Raw genomic sequence first — 22,099 nt, 5'->3', positions numbered from 1 at the left:
CTGTATGAGGTTCATTGAGTCCGTTAGAATCATGGCATGTTAGTTTCCAGGCATATGGATAGATGATAGCCACCAGAGAGCATGTGTCACAGCTTCAACTTCCATCGTTAGGCTGGAGGTTGTGACTTTTTTTTTTTTTTTTTTTTTTTTTTTTGCTGCCCCGTCACCTGCACCGTTTCAGTGGCATTACTCCCATGCCGCTCATTTAGATTCCCCCATACACGGCCACACCCGGGTTTGTCTTTCGTAGTTACAGCGTCGGCAGTCAACAGGGAACCATCGATGTTAGGTCGCCAGGAGGCCACACACCAGAGGAGACACTGCACTGCTGCCGAGTCACTTCGGTGTTGTTCAGTGGTGCCTGTTCTGTTTTAACGCACCTAGGACACCACCTACTAAGCCCCCTACTAACGACAATAATGGCTTAGTCGCGGAGCCAGACTGAGTGAGCGTCCCTCCCTGAGTGGAGACCGCCACCACGTCCCTCAAACAACAGCCCTCCATGAATCTGCCGACACTGACGACATTGATAGGACTCACCCCAAGCACGGAAGTAGAGGGGTATCGAAACTGAGGTCACCATGAGAGCAGGGCATGAAAGACCACAGACTTTGAGACTATTTTGTTTCTATTGATGACGATGAAGGAGGAGGAGGATGACTATGATGATGACGATGTTGCTATGGAGGTCCATTTTGGTTTGGGACTGCGTGACAAGGCTGTACTCTACGCTTCCTGTCATAATGATATCCCGGCGTTAACCAGGCCCGAGAGATACAGACACTTGCAGTGTTGGTCAGGTAATTAGAGCAACACACCCAAAGACGCATCCTTGAAGTGGATGACACTCGACTGTTTGGTCCCAGTCTCCCCATTTAAGCCCACAGCACACTCATCTCTGGGCAGGAGCCAGCCACAGGCCAAAAAACCCACCTCCGCTGGGATTCGAACCCGCGTCCTTCCAGCTGTCAGTCCGCAACGCTAACCATTTCGCCACGGTGGCTGGTGGAGGTTGTGACTTTGTAGGCAACATTCTCTTCCCTAATTGTTTTTCCATTTTGTTTCGCAGTGAATCCCCAACTGGATTGGTCTTTGGTGACTGAGCCATCTGTATATATGATGATGTCCTCTTCTTTACTGTTTTCTTCTATGAGTAGCTTCACTTCCACATCAGTTTTGCCCTCTGGCCATTCCCGACAATGTCTTCATAGAGTGGGTGAAATGGCTGTGTTGAACAGATGATTGAGGTTTTCGGGGTTTCCCTCCCATTCTTTTGTTTCTTTCAGGTCTTGTAGTTGGCATACTAGCTGGATTGTATCTTCTGCTGGCCCATCCATGATCTTCCTCGTCCTAGACGGCTGCCTTTTGGTTCCTTGACTGCATCATGCAGTGGGTTTTGAGGGTTTTCTAATGCTCTGAAGTAGGTCTTAACCTGTTCTAACTTGTTTCTGGCCTGCACAGAAGGAAGGTTAAGCAGGTATTGCACGATTTCCGTAGGCGTGTCTTTTGTTGTTCATACTATTTTGTTTTATCTTAATCTATTTAACATTTCTGTTTGTGTTATACACATTGCCTGAATTTTGTTGTTTGTTGTTGTTGTTGTGTTTTTTTCTTTTTGTTTTTGTTGTTGCTGTTGTTTGTCACAGCCATCAAACTAAATGTGTACTATTGTTGGAACATAATCGTTATGTTGTTGCTGAGTTTAGTTGTTTTAGAACAAATATTAAAAGCCCTAGAAATAGTGTAGACCTGCCCGCCACTTCAGCATGTTATATTGGATAGGTGAGCTACCTTTATATGTATAGTATTGTATCACTATATAGATCTATAGAGATCTATTGTTTGGGAAGAGTCCCGCTTGTGATATAAACATAAAAATCTTTAGTGTCAGAAGTTAGAGTTATTCTGCAACTGTCACTGGAAAACAGTCTGTGTGATTGTTGGAGCCCTCAGTTGTACTAGATTCGTTCTAGTAGGGTTCAGTTTCATTGTATTCTATGTATGTTCTAGCTTTAGACTCCCGTAACGGGGGAGTGACAAGTTAGGAGTATTTATTAGCCCTATAATCCCAGTGAAAATCCTTGAGGACGGATTTAGGATTCCAAGTGGGCAAAATTCGTCTGTCCTGTCAGTTACGTGTATTGAGGTGGCGGGCTACTCTTAAAGGAGCTAACTCTACATAGCCACAATACACATGCTATTTCTGCAGTTCCTCATTTATCTGTGCTTACTGTGCTTCAACTGAATTACACAACTGACAAATCGCTGACACATCACTAAATAAGATCGATAGCAAGCATTTATGTGGGTCAAGACACAACACCATTTTAACCAGACAGTATCCAAACATAACAAAATACCTGTGGCAAAGTAGTAGGGAAGGGGTACATAAAGACATAGGCCAGAACTTTTCTCACATAATGGTGACATTCCAGACCTGAACCTCATGTAAGCCCACGGTTTCTCACAATTCCACGATTTATCTCACTTTGAAGAAAATCTTGGGACTGCAAGAAATCGTGGTCATTCTTCTCCCACGTTTTCTGTCAACTGCGAGAAATTGTGGTAGGCGACCCCCACGATTTCTGACAGTGTGTGAGAAAGTCCCCTTTTTTTTTTATCAAAACTATTTCCTTTATCATCAAAGTTGGTTTCTTGTCTTTTCCCAATGCAAATCTAAGAGAAACAAGAGAGGCAAGGCTTTCAAGGCTCACTTGTGATACACTTTTTAGAAAAATCTAATCGTTAAAATGTGTTGTGTATTATTATAAAGCTTTGGGTTAAAAAAAAAAAAGAAAGAAAGAAAGAAAACAAAGAAAGAAAAAAGTCCTAACGGCAGATTCGAACCCCACGTGTTCAGGTGAGAAGAAACTGTCTTACCCAATACACTATCGTGGCTCCTTCATTGACGTTCCAAAATTTAACATTTAAACATGTTTTTTTATGTAGCCGTGTACCGAGTGGTTATTCAAGGGTACGGTACAAAAGAACTAACTAAATGATTGAATGAAAGGATAGACAAAAATTCCCGTGCACAGGCCAGGAACATATAGAGGCCCGTCACAAATGGGTTTTTCTATTGTTTTATTTACAATAGTTATGAGAACATAAGAAACGAAGACATAAACTAAAGGAGAAGAACAGAAGAAGACATAAAAAGAGAAGATGATGAGAAGAGAAGACAGTGCCTGGAATGACACAAACAAATGTCATAAGCACAACATGTTGGCACAAGTGAATAGTAAAGCACATGTACACACATTACATCGAAAGACTATCACTCGGGTTTGGGATACGCAACAACATAATGCATATGTGTGAAGACCAAACGCTGACATCAAATGACGTGTCTAATACGTTTGAATAATGCAGTTAAAGTGATTGAAGCTATGCTGATTTAGTGAAAGTACACTGACAGTATAGATTAGGTAAAGCTTATACTGTGTCAAAGTGACTCAAATGAATCAGTTTATCATGTAGCACTATACTGGAGTAAGCCCTATAGGAGAGAGCATGATAAATAAATTACAATTAACAGACTGATACATATCAGGTGGTTTTAACCAATAACTGATATTAATCAAACACTATCTTGTAACCATCACAACAGAATACTACACACATCTTAGAGTACTGAGCATCAGTGAAACACTAACCTTCATCAGTGACAGCAAATGAGGAAGAACAGGTCATATGCACCCACTAGAATATTCTGGAACAAACTATTAGTGTCCAGAGACGTCACTGACTGTGACGTTAAGAAGAATCAAATGGAACACTGCTCCAAGCATATGACATGGCAATTATTTAGATCAATCATAGCCAAGTTGTGACTAACATGTCAAAGCAATAACTGAACATACTCATATGAACACAAATACTGTGTGGAACAATACAATTTACAAATCAACACATTCTACACACTAGTACTTACAGCGATACGTAGCGAGATGTTAGCCATTGTGAGAACACACACGACACACACTCACACTGCCCACGACACCGCAAGAGAGAGAGAGAGCAGCTCTGGTCAGATGACTGACCAGGTATGAAATGACCACTCATTACTCACTGTGCCAATTTATGCAGGTTAAGTGAACTACAAAGACAGTTACGTGTGCTGCGAACAGATCAACGCTAATCTGGCCAAATCTGACAACAACTGTGTTTCTTACAAGGTGTTCAGTGACAGATTTCTAAATGATTCCTGAACTGATTTATGTCAGATAAGTTGCAAAAGAAAGAGCTCAACACCTACTTTATAATGAGTATAAACTGAAGTGTTGGTTATTCAAGATGAATTTATAATCTTAATTTAAGTCACCTGAATACAGTCAGTTTTAACTAGCTTGTCGCTGAAAATTACAAACTGCGTTAAATCAGTTTAACTTAGGCAAACACAAATGGAATAGACTTAAAGATGGAATCACGACGGTTCTGCCAGTATATAATACTTGTTGTTTACTGATCTGACAAAAGATATATTAGTCAATACGGTAGTGCAGAAACACAGATTCCAGCTCAGCCAATAGCGTACCGCGACGTGACACTGGTCGAGCTGTGAGTAGGTTGACTGGCAAGGAGGACAAAATGATGTAAACAGCTTGGCGTTCAAACTGCAGGGAAGGCATCACACATAATATGCGCGGGCTGTTAGTTGGGAAAAACGTCGTCTGATGTAGCTCGTGTGTGAGCAGTTTCGGAGCAAGCATAGCGTGCTTCGTCACATTTAAAAGGGCGATAAATCGATTGCGGTATTCGCAGTGAGAACGCTGTTTAAATCACATTATTCTGGTGTATCTTGGGCATTCAAAAAATCTTTAAGGGCAATTAAAAATTCTTTTTAAGTCCGCGGTAAAGGAGACGTGGCTATCGCCAATCACACTGCAACATTTAGCCGTTTTCTCTGGATCTAGATAGTTGTACAAGTTTAGTTACATCCAATGTAATGTACAACACGGTCGATTCAGTTTCTCTTTTATGTTCATTCTAGTTTTATAGTTTTCAGGTTGATATGAAAATTGAGTATTTTGTTAAACTAATAACATGTAGAGCCAAGTACAAATACTTCTAAACGTCATATGAAGTGAAAAGGACTTCATTTTGAGAACAGTCAAGACTGGTAATTTTCACGTTTCATCAAGGGTATCAACTCTCATGGTTTATCATTTTTAACTGTTAATTCCAACTGATTTTGTGGATATTTTTATGGCAGTTTGGGGCATGATCCAGTAAGTGATGAGGTGTTCACAAATCTTTCTCTGAATGAATATTTAACGGTCTCCTTGTATTATATTATATATTGTTATATTTGTTTGAGTTACACACATTGCCTGAATTTCATTGTTTGCTGTTGATTCTAAAGTTGGATTTGAGGTCGATTTATTGTAGTAAACCATCTTACGTGAAATTGAATAAATAATTGTGTTTCAGTGTCATTACTGATCATGTCTTCGCTAACGCCACTGTCATTATGATGGCTATTGTCATCACCACCACAACCACCCCTCCCCCACCCCCTTCTCTCTCTCTCTCTCTCTCTCTCTCTCTCATTTTTCTCTAGGATTAACAGTGGGAAAAGACAAGAAACGAACTACAATGATAAATGATTTTTTTTAAGTAATGGGGACTTCCCACGATTTCTCACAAATTTCTCTCAAATGTTTGTTACATTCAACTGTGCATGACTACATCAGTTAAAAATCTTAATACTCTTGTGAATCCTCACAATTCCTCTGACATAAAACTATGCCTTCAAACAAATCTAAGTTATCAACGAAGCTGAACAAAATTACAAGTACTTACTCACAGCCTGCAGTCAGTCATCAAGGATTTCCCCTGCACCTTTACACTCAACCTGTGCCAGGTCTCATTTCTTCCTGAAGACAACTAAAATTTCAAGTTTGCACCGTAGCTTATTCTTTATATATATATATATATATATATATATATATAACAACCTACACCCCAACTGGCTGAGCAAATGCATCCAATCTTGATTGTCTTAGTGATGCTGAGTGAATGATTGACATATTCACTGTCACATTATAATTCAACAATTTACCCGTTTGATCTGATTTGCTATTGTTCAAAACGTACTTCTGTGTGATGACACATTTCATCACTAGGAGAGCAGAGGTGGGTGAGCGGTGGGAGGACAGAGGAGAGATAAGATAGGTGGAGGAAGATACAAAATGATAGTCAGCCCAGGGTGACTTAAAAGACTGACTGCCCCACGAGAAATTACAAAATGATAGTCAGCCCAGGGTGACTTAAAAGACTGACTGCCCCACGAGAAATGTTCCGACCACAGTCTGTACCAGCGCAACTTTTCCTACATCTTCGTTAGATCAAACACCCTATTAGCATTGATTGTGTCCAGTCCCTGGCACAGCAGTCAGTGAACTGACTACATCAGCACGTGGATTATAGCATCAACATAAGCACACGCCACACTGCCTGCCCCAACAATACCGCTGGGGGTGGTGGTGGATGTGGGGTATGGTGTCAGCAATGACATCATAGAATGAATGGGAGAAGGGAAGTTGGGAGTGAGGTGAGGTGAAGATGAGAGTGGGAACATGGTGTTGGCTCGAGGACCCCAGAGGGTGAACCACAGCTGAGAGGGGGAAAGGGATGATGAGACTGATGGTGAAGGAAAGGAAACAGCATGATGGGGTGGGTGCAGGTGACGCTTTATTTGCACATTATACCATTATTATTATAATTCTTCTTCTTCTTACTATTGTTGTTGTTGGGTTTTGTTTTGTTTTTAAATTCATTTAAGAATATCTTATTGTTGTTGTTTTTCATTTTCACTAAAATCACTCTTAGTTTCATTACTGCTTTGAGTTTACATTCCTGAAGAATTTAGACAAAAACATGGTTGCGTGTGTGTAAAATCTGTTTTCTATTCATTCATGTACGAGGGTCATTCAATAAATAAGATGAATTTTTCGGTATGACTTCTAATACAGATAGAAGCTTACTTTAAAAAAAAAATTTTTTTGTTTTACTTCTTTTTCACATGGATTTAATTTGTTTTGCAAATTAAAAAAAACTTTGAGAGTTTTGGCGATTAACAAAGATGGCCGACCAAGAAGCATGCTCCAGGATTGAACAGCGGTCAGTTATCAAGTTCTTGGTTGCTGAAGGGTGCAAACCAGTTGAAATTCATAGGAGAATGTCAACTGTGTATGGTGCCACATGTTTCAGCCGAAAAAATGTCTACAAGTGGGCTAAATTGTTTAAAGAAGGACGGAGCAGTGTTGAGGATAAAGACAGGCCTGGAAGGCCTACAGAAGTGAGGTCTCCTGAGGTGATCAAATCAGTCAATGACCTCATTCAGTCTGACAGAAGGGTGACAGTAGATGACATTGCAAGGACTTTGAGCTTATCTGTTGGGACAGCACACAAAATTGTCCATGATGACCTTAGCTACTCGAAGGTCAGCTGCCGGTGGGTGCCAAAGATGCTTACTCCAGAGCACAAACAAAAGAGGGTCGAGTTGTCCCAGCAGTGTCTCTGCCGCTATGAGAAGGATGGTGATGAGTTTCTGAAGAAGGTGGTCACATGTGATGAGACATGGGTTTGGCACTATGAGCCTGAGTCCAAACGGCAGTCCATGGAGTGGAAGCACGTAGGCTCTCCAGTGAAGAAGAAGTTCAAGTCCCAGTGGTCCACGAGGAAGGTGATGCTCACCGTTTTTTGGGATATGCAAGGCCCAATCACCATTTCATTCCTTGAGAAAGGAAGCACTGTGAACAGTGCCAACTACTGTCAACTGCTGAGGCAGGTCAAGAAAGACATAAAGAACAAACACAGGGGTCATCAGTCAGAAGGAGTCATCTTGCATCATGACAACGCAAGGCCTCACACAGCAGCCCAAACGGTGCAGACCATCAACGAGCTGGGCTGGGAACTGCTCCCTCATCCCCCTTACAGCCCAAACCTTGCCCCTTCAGACTTTCACCTGTTTGGTCCCTTGAAAGCGTTCATGAGAGGCACGAACTTTGAAAGTGACGATGAAGTCAAAAGTGTTATGAGCGACTGGCTGAGACATCAGTCCAAAGATTTTTACACTGAGGGAATACGGAAGCTTGTGCACAGATGGGAAAAGTGTGTGACAGTGCTGGGAGACTACGTTGAAAAAAAAGGAAAAAAAAGAAAGTAAGCTGCTATCTGTATTAGAAGTCCTTATACCGAAAAATTCACCTTATTTATTGAATGATCCTCGTATTTAGTTTCTGTTATTTCAAGTGGCAGTTTTATGCTCTGGAAGTATACAATTTCACTGACCTGGGAATTTAGACATTGCTTGGAACGAGAACGAGTGGGTGTATTGAAGTTCAGTGCGAATCTACCAAAATCAGCTCTGTGGTTGTCATATTCCTTCTTCTCCAACACCATCCATGTCAGCTCACTTAAGATGCATGAAGAGTGGGAGAGGGACAGTGAGGTGGGGGTGGGGGGGCAGGGAGGGGTTTTGAGAAAGAGTGGTCATGAATGATTAATGTAATTTGTAATATTTTCGTTCATGTAAAGCGCACGGAGCTCTCAGAGAGAAGGGATGCTATATAAATTTACATTCTTCTTCTTATCATTATCATCATCATAATTAGTATTACTATCATTATTATTACTATTATTATTATTCTTTGATATTTCATGGAATATTAAAGTACTTCATGTATTACCTGTTTGTAGTGCGGGCAAGAAGTGTACTTGTGAGTGCCCGTGCCCTCTATCCCCTCCACGAGAGAGAGAGAGAGAGAGAGAGAGAGAGAGAGAGAATGGTGTACTGGCTATTTGTAAATGCCACAAGCACACACAAACACGACACACACGTGTGATCGCATTCAGACACAAGTAAACACTTGCACTGCAACATACATATATATGTGTATATGTTTGCAGATACACGTGGAATTAAGAGAACACTGTGGCAAGGTAAACTTTTCAACAACATACTCGCACAATGCCTCTCTTTGGAACATCTGATGAACAAGTACAACTGGAAAAGGACAATGTTGAACTCAAGACCAAAGTGCAACATTTAGAACTGACGATTAAACGTCTGGAGGGAGAAAGGAAGAAAGAAACAGATAAGTATGCCAGTGAGATCTCTACACTCAACAAAGTGCTGGAGGATCGCCAAGAAGACATTAAAAAACTGGAAAAAGATGTTAGTGATCTGAGAAGCAAACGTCAGCATCTGGAACAAGAAAACAATTCCTTAAAGTGCGCCGATGCCAGTTTGACAGAAGTCAAAGGAAGTAATGCAGATTTGGATAAAAAGTTGTCTGTGTTACAGGCAGATTTCAGACACGTCAAAGACCAGCTGAGGGAGAAAGAGACCATGAACAAAACACTGGAAAACAATCTGGAAGACCGCAATCAGCGTATTGTTGCTCTGGAAAGCAAAGTAACTTCTTTGAAAACCAAACTTTTGGAGGAAGAGGCCAGAGCCAAAGAAGAGAAAAATAATTCCAGCAAGCTACGTGAAGAACTAGGACGGATAGAAACTGCCAACACTGCTTTACAGAGTAAGATCACAGCTCTTGAAGAAGAAAGAAAGGAACTCAAGACAAAAATCACCCAGCTTGAATCTCAGCTAGACAGGCAGAGTCTGGAAACAGACCACATCAAATCCCAGTGTGGTGACTTGGCCGTCGAGAAGAGCACTGTTGACGAAAGGGTGAGAGGCTTGGAGACAGAGAGGGCTCAGCAACAAGTTTTCCAAAAAAAAACAGAAGAACGCATGACAGAACTGAAAGCAGATGTCAACAACCTGGAAGCAAGAAAGGCTGCTTTTGAACAGGAAGTTACAGACTTGAAGGAAGCCAAGATGAAGCTGGAAATGTCAATGAAAGACCTAGAAAAAAGAGAAGCAAAACTGAATGAGTATATCAAAGCAAAGGAAGCGGCTTTTGAAGAAAGAGAACGAGATATGAGAAAATTCCAAGAAGGTGAAAGAGAATTGCATAAGGAGCAAATGAATCAACAGGAGCGCGTTTTAAAAACTGTGACGGACTCTGCCAATAGCGGGCAGGCACAGCTCTGTGACCTGTTGAAAGGAGAACAACAGAACACTAAGGAATTCCTGAGCTTCCTGATGAATAACACTGCTCAGACCACGTAGTTCATGATGAATTCAATCCAGGGTTCTCTGCCCGCACCCCAAGATCCCGCCCAGCGACAACTGCCTGCACCTTCAGACTCTACAGATGGAAAAACAGAAATGAAGGGTGAACAAGAAACAGAGAAATAGACACAGTGACAATCAGACAGTCAGGCAACTGGACAGATAGTATGGAGACAACAGAAACTTTGAATTCCAACACTGAGTTAAAGAAAAAACGAAACACTGCAGATAGAAAGGAAGAAAATGAACTGGAAAACTGACACCAGCGGTGGTCAACAAAACCGCACACACCTCCACCCCACCCCTTACCTATTGCTTCCCTTGTCCTGTCCAATGGTTCAAGTCTTTCTCACTGAACCACTTCTTACTGAAACACAGTCAGCTGGACTCTGTGAACTCCTGCATGAACCTGACACTTGCTTCCAGTTCATCGGACTGGTTACGCGGGGACTGGGCATTGCCAAATACAACAGTAGGCGGGCACTGTCGCGTCGTCGTTTTGCACCTTTGAGGATGTGATGACACTTTTCACGTCGTTTCGCACGTTCCATAACACCACTACGACCACCCCATTTCGTGCGACGGCGAATCCGCCACCTGTTTCACCTGATATGACTGGAGTCAAAAGTCACCACACACTTCAAACAAAGTTGTGATTTTCTTGGATAATTTCATTTCTGAAATCATTTCTGGACAAGACATTTCACTTCAAGAGGTAACAAAAAAAAATTACAAACGGCAAACTTCACCTTTGTACAAAAAGTTATGTTGTCAGTGTTGCAGCACACAGTACCCAGGAACAACAACAATGTTCACTTCACACTGTAAAATCGACAGATACTTGCATGCTATGTCACAGCTCTGGACCAGGCACATGCAGAAAGTACTCACGAACGTTCATGTGTGAAATGAAATATGAACGGTAGGGACAAACATGCTCAATCATAAACAAATATTGCACAGCTGAGAGGCACCAACTGTGTCTTTGGGGGAAAAGAGGAAAGAAGGAAAAGAACAGAAGAAACACACACACACCTCTCCTCTACCCACTCCTCCTTCACACCCTCACTTTTTTCTTCCTCAGGAAAAAAAAAGAGGAATGTGTACAAGGAGGCTGAATTTACCAAGATTTTTAAAGAAAAGTGTTAGTTTTTGTTGTTTCCCTTTCTCACTTTTCTCAAAATATGTGTATGGTCGTGTTCAAAATTGTGTGTGTGTGTGTGTGTGTGTGTGTGTGTGTGTGTGTGTGTTAATTTAGCATGAGTATTCATAATGTACTTTCAAAATGTGTATTTATATATATGTAACATGTGTTTGAAATGTGTATTTATATGTATATGTTTGATGATAACTGATTTCGCAAAATTTGTTTGAATCACATTTTTTAGCAGCATGATAGCCTTCCTGTATCTCTATGAACTGATGAAACTTGATCTAGATCCCTCTCCAGAATATCTCCTCCCTCCCCCTCCACGAGACCTTCGGTGGCAGTCTGGACGCTAGCCATTCGCATGATAAACCAAGGTCCTGTGTGCAGCAAGCACTTAGCGCACGTAAAAGAACCCGCGGTAACAAAAGTCTAGTCCCCGACAAATTTCTTTGGAAAATCCACTCTGATAGTGAAACAAACTTAAGACTCAAGACGGGCTTATTGACCATACACATGTACATAAATTCATTTAAATATTGAGATAAAGCTGAGTCAGTTACTAGTTAGGTAAGAAAGTATGTACATTGAAACACACACACACACACACACACACACACACACACACAATTACATGCAGAAAAGTTTCAGTTTCAGTAGCTCAAGGAGGCGTCACTGCGTTCGGACAAATCCATATACGCTACACCACATCTGCCAAGCAGATGCCTGACCAGCAGCGTAACCCAACGCACTTAGGCCTTAAAAAAAAGGTGAATAAATAATAGATAAGCGTACATAAATAAATAAATAAATAAATAATTATAATATAAAAAAGGTAGTAGTAATAATAATAATAATAAAAATAAATTTTTTAAAAAGAAAAAAGGTGGCGATGCACTCTCCCCAGGCAGAACAGCCTGAATTTCACACAGGGAAATAATTATGTTGATACAATACAAACGGGAAGAAGTGAAACATTACATTCTCAAGTGACAGAAGGTGGAAATTACAAACTGAAGAAGACAGCAAACTGGAAGCAAAGAAGGAATGATAATTCAAAGTTTCAAACACAACGCGGATAACAGGAAAATCATAAACACAAATGGAAAAAAAGAAAAACAACAAACACAAGGCAAAGAAAGATTACATGGAAGATAAGAAGCACTGTAGGGAAGCTAGGAAAATGTCAAACACACAAGTGATGGAAGAACATTACAAATGGGAGTAGCACCAAACAAAAAAACACAAAACAAAACAAACAAGAGAGGCAAGGCCTTCAAGACTCACTTTTGATACACTTTAAAAAAAAATCTAATCGTTAAAATGTGTTCTGTATTTGTTATTATAAAGCTTCGAGTTAAAAGGAAAAAAAAAGTCCTGGCGGCAGATTCGAACCTCGCGTGGTCGGGTGAGAAGAAACTGTCTTACCCAATACACCATCGTGGCTCCTCAACTGACGATCCAGAATTTAACATTCAAACATGCTTTTTTAAAGGGCGATAAATCGATTGTGGTATTCGCAGTGAGCACGCTGTTTAAATCATATTATTCTGGTGAATCTTGGGTATTCAAAAAATCTTTAAGGGCAATTAAGAATTCTTTTTAAGTCCACGGTAAAGGAGACGTGGCTATCGCAACATTTAGCCGTTTTGTCTGGATCTAGATAGATGTACAAGTTTAGTTACACCCACTGGGAATGTACGACATGGTCGATTCAATTTCTCTTTTATGTTCATTCTAGTTTCAAAGTTGATATGAAAATTGAGTATTTTGTTAAACTAATAACATGTAGAGCCAAGTACAAGTACTTCTAAACGTCGTATGAAGTGAAAAGGACATTTTGAGAAAAGTCAAGACTGGAAATTTTTACGTTTCATCAAGGGTATTAACTCTCATGGTTTATTATTTTTAACTGTGAATTCAGTCTGATTTTGTGAATAATTTTATGGCAGTTTGGGGCATGATCCAGTAAGTGATGAGGCGTTCACAAATCTTTCTCTGAATAAATATTTAACGGTCTCCTTCTTCAACTTTCCATAACATGTTATCATGTATTGTCGATTGAATATAGGGTTGAACGGGCAGGTCAACAAGTTGAAACAAAATGGCGTCCTTCGCGTTCACACGCTTAGGATATGTATAAATATGTGTACGCAATTGATTTTTGCCCATGACCTTCAGGGCTCAGGCAATAGATCTATAAAGTCCACTCATATTATTGAGTTTAGTATTTTCCGAAAAAGACCACTTGGGCAAATGAGCAAAGTGAAAGCCCTGTACACTGAGAGTACTGTATTGAATATAATTTCAAAATGTAATGTTTAAGATGAGAAAGATCAATTTAAAGCAAATTAACCCCCCTAGCATTAATTACAGATTAATTTCCCTTTTTTTTACTATCTGCACCAAAGACATGCACCAGGAATATAACTTCCATGCTTAGCAAAAGAAGTTCCTGTTTGAACAAAAAATGATACAAAAAATAACTGCTCTTGTTGTTGTGCCAGAATATCAGATCAAAGTGCCAAGTTTAGAGAATTAAAAAAAAATATAAATATAACAGTAAATTCAGTTTGCATATAATTTGGCTTCTTTTTTTCTCCTTTTTTTGTGCCCATCCCAGAGGTACAATATTGTTTTAAACCAGATGATTGGAAAGAACTGAATTTGTACTATTTTTATGCCAAATTTGGTGTCAACTGACAAAATATTTGCAGAGAAAATGGCAATGTTAAAGTTTACCACGGACACACACACACACACACACACACACAACCGAGAACCAGGTTAAAACATAGACTCACATAATCATAAAAAAGACAAGGAGATTATTGGAAGGTTGTGAAAACTACCGACACAAGCCACGTGACGTCAGTCAGCTAAAAAACAACAGCCCCCAGGGGGTGATCCATCCCGCACGATCCTTATCAGTATTAGCAGTACCCTCAGAACCTTCAGCTAAAATAAGCTGTGTCAGTCTCTGTCTGTGTCTGAATATGTGGTTTCTCCATACCGATAAACTGAATTATGTTTGTGTGAGTTTTAACAGTTGAATGGGAAAGGCAAAAACATCAAAACGAAAGCCCAATACTAACATACTGAAACAAATCAGAGAGATCTTTTTCAGATATTATGGTATGTTTTGACCTGTCTAAATCTCTACCTTTTTTCATGATGGTTAGAAAGTGCCATTCCCGACTGTGTCCACAGCGTTAACGTTCACATGTTGCAGGTCAAGAACATTTGAACAGTGTGATATCCACACAGTGTAGAACCTGAGCCACACAAGACATCGTCATCGAAGCTGGAAAGGAATTCTGAACAGAAAAAAAAAAAATGTCTCAACAAGGATCTGATGTGGACACAAACCTGGAGTCAAAGTCCACAAGGTTTTTTGGGCTCTTCGGTGGTTCATCTAAACCAAAGAAACCGACCGTTGATGATCTGAAATCACAACTTGCTGATAAGGATCATGCCATCAAAGAACTTACAGATGAAAAGAACAGTCTCGTGAATCAACTGAAGGAAGAAAAATGTCAGAACGAAATAGACAAAAGAAAATCTGAATTAGAAATCGTTGAATTACAAAGTAAGATTGCTTCTTTAAAAACCAAAGATAAAGGAAGCATCCGTGAAGTAGAAGATTTAGAAAGACGTCTGACATATCTACAAGAAGAAGCTGACAAAAAGGCCCGTGACTTGTCCACCACCCGTGCCACTGTTGCTGATGTTCGTTCCCAGCTCCAAGAAAGAGACGATCGGATTGAGGGATTGGAGAGGGAACTTCACGAAGCGAAGACAAACTTGTCCAAAACTGCAGAAAAAAACAAACATCTTCGTAATGAAAAAGATCAGATGAAAAGGCAGACTGACGAAGAAAACGCGGAGCTGAATACACACATAGAACGGCTGCAGAGAGAGCTGGATGGCATGAAGACGCTTTCTGACAAACTGAAGACAAGAGAACGAGAACTGCAAAATAAGGAAAATCAAATGGAAGAAGTAAAAAAAGAACTGGAGGAGATGAATATCAGTGAAGCGAAGCTAAAAAGTACAACCAAACGTCTGGAAGAAGAGAATGAGCAGCTTAAAAAACAGATGAGAGACATGTCCAAACGTTTCCAAAAAGACAAAGAAGAAAATGAACGTATGTCGAGGGAACAGAAAGGTGGTCTTTCAAGTCACATCAGAGACTTGGAGCAAACAGTGAGAGAATCCAAAGAAAAGGCTGAAAGACTAACAAAGGAAAACCAAATCATGAAGAAGGAAAACGAAAACCTGAAAGAGCAGAAAATTAAGCTGGAATCTCAGGACGCCTCCAGCAAGGAAGACATCGCAGAGTTAAAAGCACAGATGGCAGCACTGCGGGCATCGACAGAAACTCGCGAAACAATGCTGCAGAAGGAACATGAAAGACTGAGACAGCAGCACATCGCCGACATGAAAAAACAGGAAGAGAGGCACACATCTGAAAGAGAACAGATGCAGTCACAGATGGAGCAGTTTCTTAAAACTCTGAATGAAGATAAAAACGTGGAAAGAGAAACCATCCGAGCAACGATACAGCAAGTGGCCCAGACCAGCACGATAACGAATCAGATTCTTCAGTCTGCCTTCAGGGCCTATCAGATGAGATGTGGACCTGCTGCAAACATCCGTGAAGTGGATGATGATTTCTGAATTCTATTTCTTGTCAGCTGTCTGCTAGGACTCATTATGACACAGCTGCTTATCACGCGAATTTGTGGTTTATGTTTCTTTATCCTTTTTTTTTTTTAGGTATTTTCGGTGTTTTTTTCTGCAGTAGTCTCACATTTCCTCCACAGTTTTAACGGTGCACTTCTTCGTGTTACTGATTTTATTTGAAATGTTAGCAATAAGTCAAATGTGAAGACAACACACTTGCTATATCAATGCTTGACAAAATATATAATATAAAATTGCATAATCAATCCGTTTAATTTGTTTTCACTGAAGCACCTTGCAAAGTCTATGAAAATAATTATGTTTTCTCAATAAAACATCAGTTAAAAAAGGAAATAAAACTAGAAGGTATGTTTTTCGACTGCGAAGTCACCATGCATTAAAAAAAACCCAAACAAATTCAATGTCAGTATGTCCAGATAAAACAAAATTCTGGGTTTGTTTTCCTTAGATTTTACGTTGTTAGGTTTGATGAAATCAAGGCCTGGCCAGCGCTTTGGATTAATGTGCAAAATATACATTTTTTTTAGCCAATGTAGTGAATCGTGTATGGAACAGCTTGCACGCTTTGATGCATTCTTGCAATTGAAACTAAAACTGAACTGCCGAAATCATCCCAGAACAATTGGGAACAGGCTACCCACGTCACTGGCGGGAACGGAGGTGGGAACATGATAAGAGAAATCACGCAGTCCACTCTAAGTCTTGGATCATACTTGTTAAAACAAAATGAAGAGTGCAAATGCCAATATTGATATAAATTTTCATTTGCATACCAGAGAAATGAAAGAAAGTATATATATTTTTTTTTAAAGCGGACATAAGGTTTTACATTCAAGTTACAAATATATGTCCCATCTCAGTTTTCAACGTTCTTTCAGAATGAGTTGTTATTTTCATTCCTAACCTATTGTTTTGTTTGAACAAAGAAGGCATATGATAACGTGTTTAAAGTGTTTACAAAATGAATTCCTTCCGGGTTTTTTCGGGGGGTGGGGGTGTTTTTTTTTTGTTTTTTTATCTTTTTTTTTTTTTTGGTGTTGTTGTTGTTGATTTTTTGTTGTTCTTTTTTTGTTTGTTTTTTTGGTTTTTTTTATAATGAGAACAATATGGGAATCGGATTTCTTTGTAATGGGGTGTGAACAGTTTATTTAGTACTTATAACCTTGTTAACTACAAGATCTGGTGAGCCGCAACTAAAACGTCTTTGCGTGTGAGGTAACACCAGTTGTTGATACAGTGTAATGTCTGTGTATATTGTCCGCTTTTCGATTTCCTGGATTTGCACGAAGAACGTTTTGGAAGATAACAATAGGCTGAGTCGTGTGAGGTGAAAAAAGATAACAGGAATCTTTTTTTTTCAACAGGTGTACAGGGAGGTCTTTTCACCACTTCACAGTTATAGACATGACGGACTACCCTTGAAATGGATACCCATAGCTTTGACAAATACACAGTGACAGCATGTGAACTTAGCGAACTTGATGAGAAAGTCAAAATTTCTCAGAGAGAGAATAATACTTTATTAGAGTATGTGCAATTTCTGGAAAAGGAACGCGAAGAGTTGAGAAATCGTATTACAGACATTGAAACTCAAAACAACTATCTGCGATTGGATGCTGCGAAGAGAAAACTATACACCAGCGAGATGGAGACTAACAACAGGATTAATGAAAGACGGCTGAAAGAGCTCAAACAAGAAACTGACCGACTAAGAACATCCAACAAATACCTTAAGTGGGAATTTGAAACGAAAATTCAGCGTATCCGGACAGACCATGGGCAAGAACTCATAGACCAAGCAACGAAGTTTCAAACCATTCTCGATGAAGTTGTCTCTCAGAACAACCTGGTAGGGGAAAGTCTGAGAGAAATCATCCAGGAAAAAAACACCATTATATCGTCAGTTGTTAGACATCTCATGACTGTGCACAAAGCAAACCCCGAAGCGTTGATGGCTTTAGTCCAGTCAGGTCCAGAAAACTAAAGTGTAAGTGATGCTGAACATGCTGACAAAGCAATGGCTGAAGAAGGAAAGGCGGAATATGAAGACAATGGGCTGAGAATGCTGAAGGATTGATCACTAGACACACTGTTTTGGTGCGACTTTATTTCTATGCATACCGCAGAGCCGTCCAAAAAACAAAAATAAGAGTTGTGATGTTGAGGACGACAGCAATGATAAGGATGATAGTGACAAGAAAAACAGTGCCTTGACGTCTTTCTCCATACATTGATATTGTGGAAAAGAAACCGAACACTGTCAGTTATCACTCAGTTACAACATTTCAAGATACTAGTATGCAATTACGAACGGTAAGTGTGCAGTCATGAAACATAAGTCACCACCTAAACTATACATGACAATCACATCACACATAAAGTATTTAAAAAAATAATTACTGAAAAAGATGTTCTGATCAGATTAGTTTTACTGACTGAAATGGATTCACCTCCAAATTGAAGGGATAAAAATCAGGCATAACTGTTAAAGACCTATATTACTGTTGCATGTCATGATGTGAGCCGACAGTATCGGTTATACGAGAGTGCAGAATTTTCGGGAGAACTACAAACCACCTATGACATAAGTGATTATTTTTTCAGTCTTTCTTTAACTGGATTAACACACACATCACTTTTTACAAGCGGACAGGGGACATCTGAGCAAATTGTGTCAGTCTATGTTAAGATAATTTCAATTCTTCTATTGCAACTGATCGTAAAAAAACAACAACTAACAAACAAACTTCACCACGAACAACAAATAACATTTGGTACAGAGCTGACATGCTGAAAGAAACTGGTTACTATTTTGCTGTTTAACCTGTTGTTCGGATCCAGATTGAAATTAACGATTCAAACGGTTCCCCTGTTGTTCAATTGTTTAAGTATTCCTTCTCCTTTTTTCGTCATCAGTCATCATCTTCATCATATTCCTCCTTATATTTTTGTTTTTGTTTTTGTCCTCTTCTTTGTTTGTGATGCTGCTTATTGTACACGTTTTAAAAATGTTTTCAATGTGATTATACAGAAATTATTATGAATAAATGAACCGACCCTTATAATTGTTTTATGCTACTGTTGTATATGGTTGACACGTACGTTATATATCGCCTTATATCGCAGTTATTAATGTGTTTATCGCCTTATATCGCAGTTATTAATGTGTTTTTTAAGGCACACACACACACACACACACACACACACACACACACACACACACACACACACACACACACACAATGTTAACTCTCTTCGTGAGCTCATGTTTTTGAATTTTTGTATTTTTGCTTAAAGTGTTTGAAAATATCGATGTATTACTTTTTCCTGTGCCTAGTTTGGTGTTGTTCTCATTTCCTTCATATATTTCCATTCTCCAATACACACACATACTTTGTGGGTTGTTGCTGTTGTTGTTGTTGTGTGTGGGTGTGTGAGTGTGTAAAGTAAAGTATTCTTCATATAATGTGTAAGCAGTGTGCATGAATTTCAGATTTGTTGTTGTTGTCACTGTTTCTGTTGGTGTGATTTGTGTTTCGTACAGATCATCCTTTTAAACATGATTGCAAAGTAAGTCACACAAAAAGAAGAATGACATTGTGTGCGTGATATCTGTGTGTGTGTGTGTGTGTGTGTGTGTGTGTGTGTGTGTGTGTGTGTGTGTGTGTGTGTGTGTGTTTGACCGTGTATATAACGTGGTATACAGAATAGTGTAGAAATGATATCACGATTGCTATTTCATTTGATTTCACTGTTGATGTATCTCTCGCGTGCAACATTATTTTGCTCTTCTTCTACTTGATCACCCTGTCCAACTCCTGCTCTAACCATCGCTGCTGATGTTACTGCTGTTACTGTTTCCTCTACTGTTGCCGTTGATACTGTTTCTGCTGCAACTTTCAATGCTGTGGTCCTTTCCATGCTCCTTTTCTTTCTTTCTTTCTTTCTGTTCGCATAATGAATTGTTCTGTTGTTGTTTTTTCCGCACCGTGCATCATGCGTATATATATATATATATATTTTTATATTTTTTTTTTTTTTTTTTTTAGTATCGCATGTTTTCCTTGCAATTCAGATTTTGCTTGTTTCCCCCTTCCTTTCATTGACCTTTACACACACAACTTCTCTGTATACGTTGTGTGATTTGTTATCAATACATTTGTAAATTATTTAGTTTCTTTAGCTACTTATAATTTTATTGTCACGTGTGAATTATTCTCCTATGAATTATTGTTTTCAAAGTAAAAGATGATATCAACAAATAATGTCTGCGTTTGTTCCAATGTACCTTTTATTTACCTGCGTGCTAGCTGAATCGGTAGCGTAAGCAGTACTGACTTGAAGTTGTGTACCTTGTGAATGGAGAGAGTTACCACTCTTTACTGTTAAAAGATGATAGTTTACGGATCATTTATAACTGTGTGGATGTGCTTTTGGACACTCAACATTGTGAGGTTTCCATTTTCTCTCTCTTTAAAAAAAAAAAAAAAAAAAAAGAAAAAAAGTTCTCTTCCATTTTTCAAAATTATTTCATCACTATATTTTGTGTGCTGACTTGTTTTGCAATTGTTTTTCACTAGTGTTGAAATCGTCACTGAACTGTCATTAAACATTTAATTGTGTGCTAGTTCTCATTTAATGAATTTGCTGTCAATGTCTCTTTTAATGCAATCTTCAAAATACCATCTCTATGGAGAGACTGTTATAGAGTGTTTATTAGAATTGACAAATAACATGCTTTCGTAATTTCATGCGTTGTAAGTTTTGTGTCTCTGCATATTCTGTTGATAATGTCTTCTCTTTATGTGTAATCACTTGATATTCATAATCTTGTTGTCTTTTCTATGGATATTGTTTGTTATAAAATGTTTGTTGGAATGACTTTCATTTAATTTAATATATCGCATCGTGAGGTCTGCGTCTCTTTGCATTTTCTGTTGATAATGTCTTCTCTTTAAATACAACCGCTTACGGTGTGAATGATATTCACAAGATTATTTTCTTTCTGCCCAGAGCTAATAATTTCGTTCTGTGCTGCTGTAGGCCTAGTTTGTTTCATTTTTATTTTATGAATTACTGCTTATTATTTAAATCAATGGTTAAAGCAATCAAGGCTTCTAGAGTTTTAGCAACATCAAAACCAAAAATCAACAATGAAATCCAAAGAATTTTCCATCATTCATTCAGTTTCCGGTTAAATGTTCATGTTTTCTCACCGAATGGGTACAATTTTTCAGGCTATTCTGAACCATGAATCAACTCATGTCCAGCCTGGATAATTAAAAAAAGAATTTCTTTAGGAAATGACTTCCCAAATCCATGAGGGTGCCCTTGGTCTGGAAATGAAATGAACATTCGGTTCAGAGGAAATTTGTTGTTCTCAACAGGCTGTTCATTAATTTTTTTTTTTTTTTTATCAGCGTGTTACCTTAACTGCGTTCTTTTGTTTTCTCTGCTGTTGGCTTGAATGTTGTTTTTCTGCTTAAACTTTGTAAAATCTTCATCGACTGAAGACATTTTTTAAAAGTCTTGGGATTGGTTTTGCACATTTCATCATGTTTTACATGGAATGGCGCTATATCTTTTTTGTCGTTGTTTTTTTGTTTGTTTGGTTGGTTGGTTGGCTAGTAGTAGTAGTAGAATAGCATTATATGACGTGATGTAATGCATACGTTACAGATAACAGATCCAGATACTCACACACACACACACACACACACACACACACACACGCACACACACACACACACACACACACACACACACACACACACACACACACACGCACACACAGAATGTATATGTGTGATTTGGGCCAACTGTTTCAGTGGGCAGACGTTATAAACAAGATATAACAGTAGATATGTTTCCGGTGTTATCACCTTGGCAAGTGACGTGATTTTGTAACTGTGTTTGCCTTTTCTCATTTTTAAAATAACTGTGTGATTTGGGACATTTTTTTTAATAGGTAGAGGCTATAAACTAGATATACCGGTAGTTGGTAGTTACGTAATCAGTGTAATCACTTTGTATTTTGTTTCTTTTTCATTTGATGTTGTTATACAACGTGCATTGTGTTAAACTTTGATTTGTAATGGCCA

At 39.0% G+C, this 22,099-nt stretch overlaps 1 protein-coding gene across 1 annotated transcript in view; it reads left to right on the top strand.

The window, feature by feature from the left end:
• Positions 1 to 16,982, top strand: part of LOC143283221 (uncharacterized) — a 96,923-nt gene extending 79,941 nt beyond the window's left edge. Inside the window, exons 2-5 of the mRNA XM_076589397.1 lie at positions 8,917 to 10,137; positions 10,571 to 10,616; positions 11,595 to 11,634; positions 14,617 to 16,982. Of these exons, the coding sequence (XP_076445512.1) occupies positions 8,978 to 10,137; positions 10,571 to 10,616; positions 11,595 to 11,634; positions 14,617 to 15,971 (2,601 nt within the window). The 5' untranslated portion in view covers positions 8,917 to 8,977 and the 3' untranslated portion in view covers positions 15,972 to 16,982. The remainder of the gene's footprint in view (positions 1 to 8,916; positions 10,138 to 10,570; positions 10,617 to 11,594; positions 11,635 to 14,616) is intronic.
• The last annotated feature ends 5,117 nt before the right edge of the window (positions 16,983 to 22,099 follow it).

The sequence above is a fragment of the Babylonia areolata genome, chromosome 6 (genome assembly GCF_041734735.1).
Source record: "Babylonia areolata isolate BAREFJ2019XMU chromosome 6, ASM4173473v1, whole genome shotgun sequence".
Classification (NCBI taxonomy): Eukaryota; Metazoa; Mollusca; class Gastropoda; order Neogastropoda; family Buccinidae; genus Babylonia; species Babylonia areolata.
The sequence above is the reverse complement of the archived record's forward strand: the minus strand, read 5'-3'. Positions and strand labels throughout refer to the sequence as shown.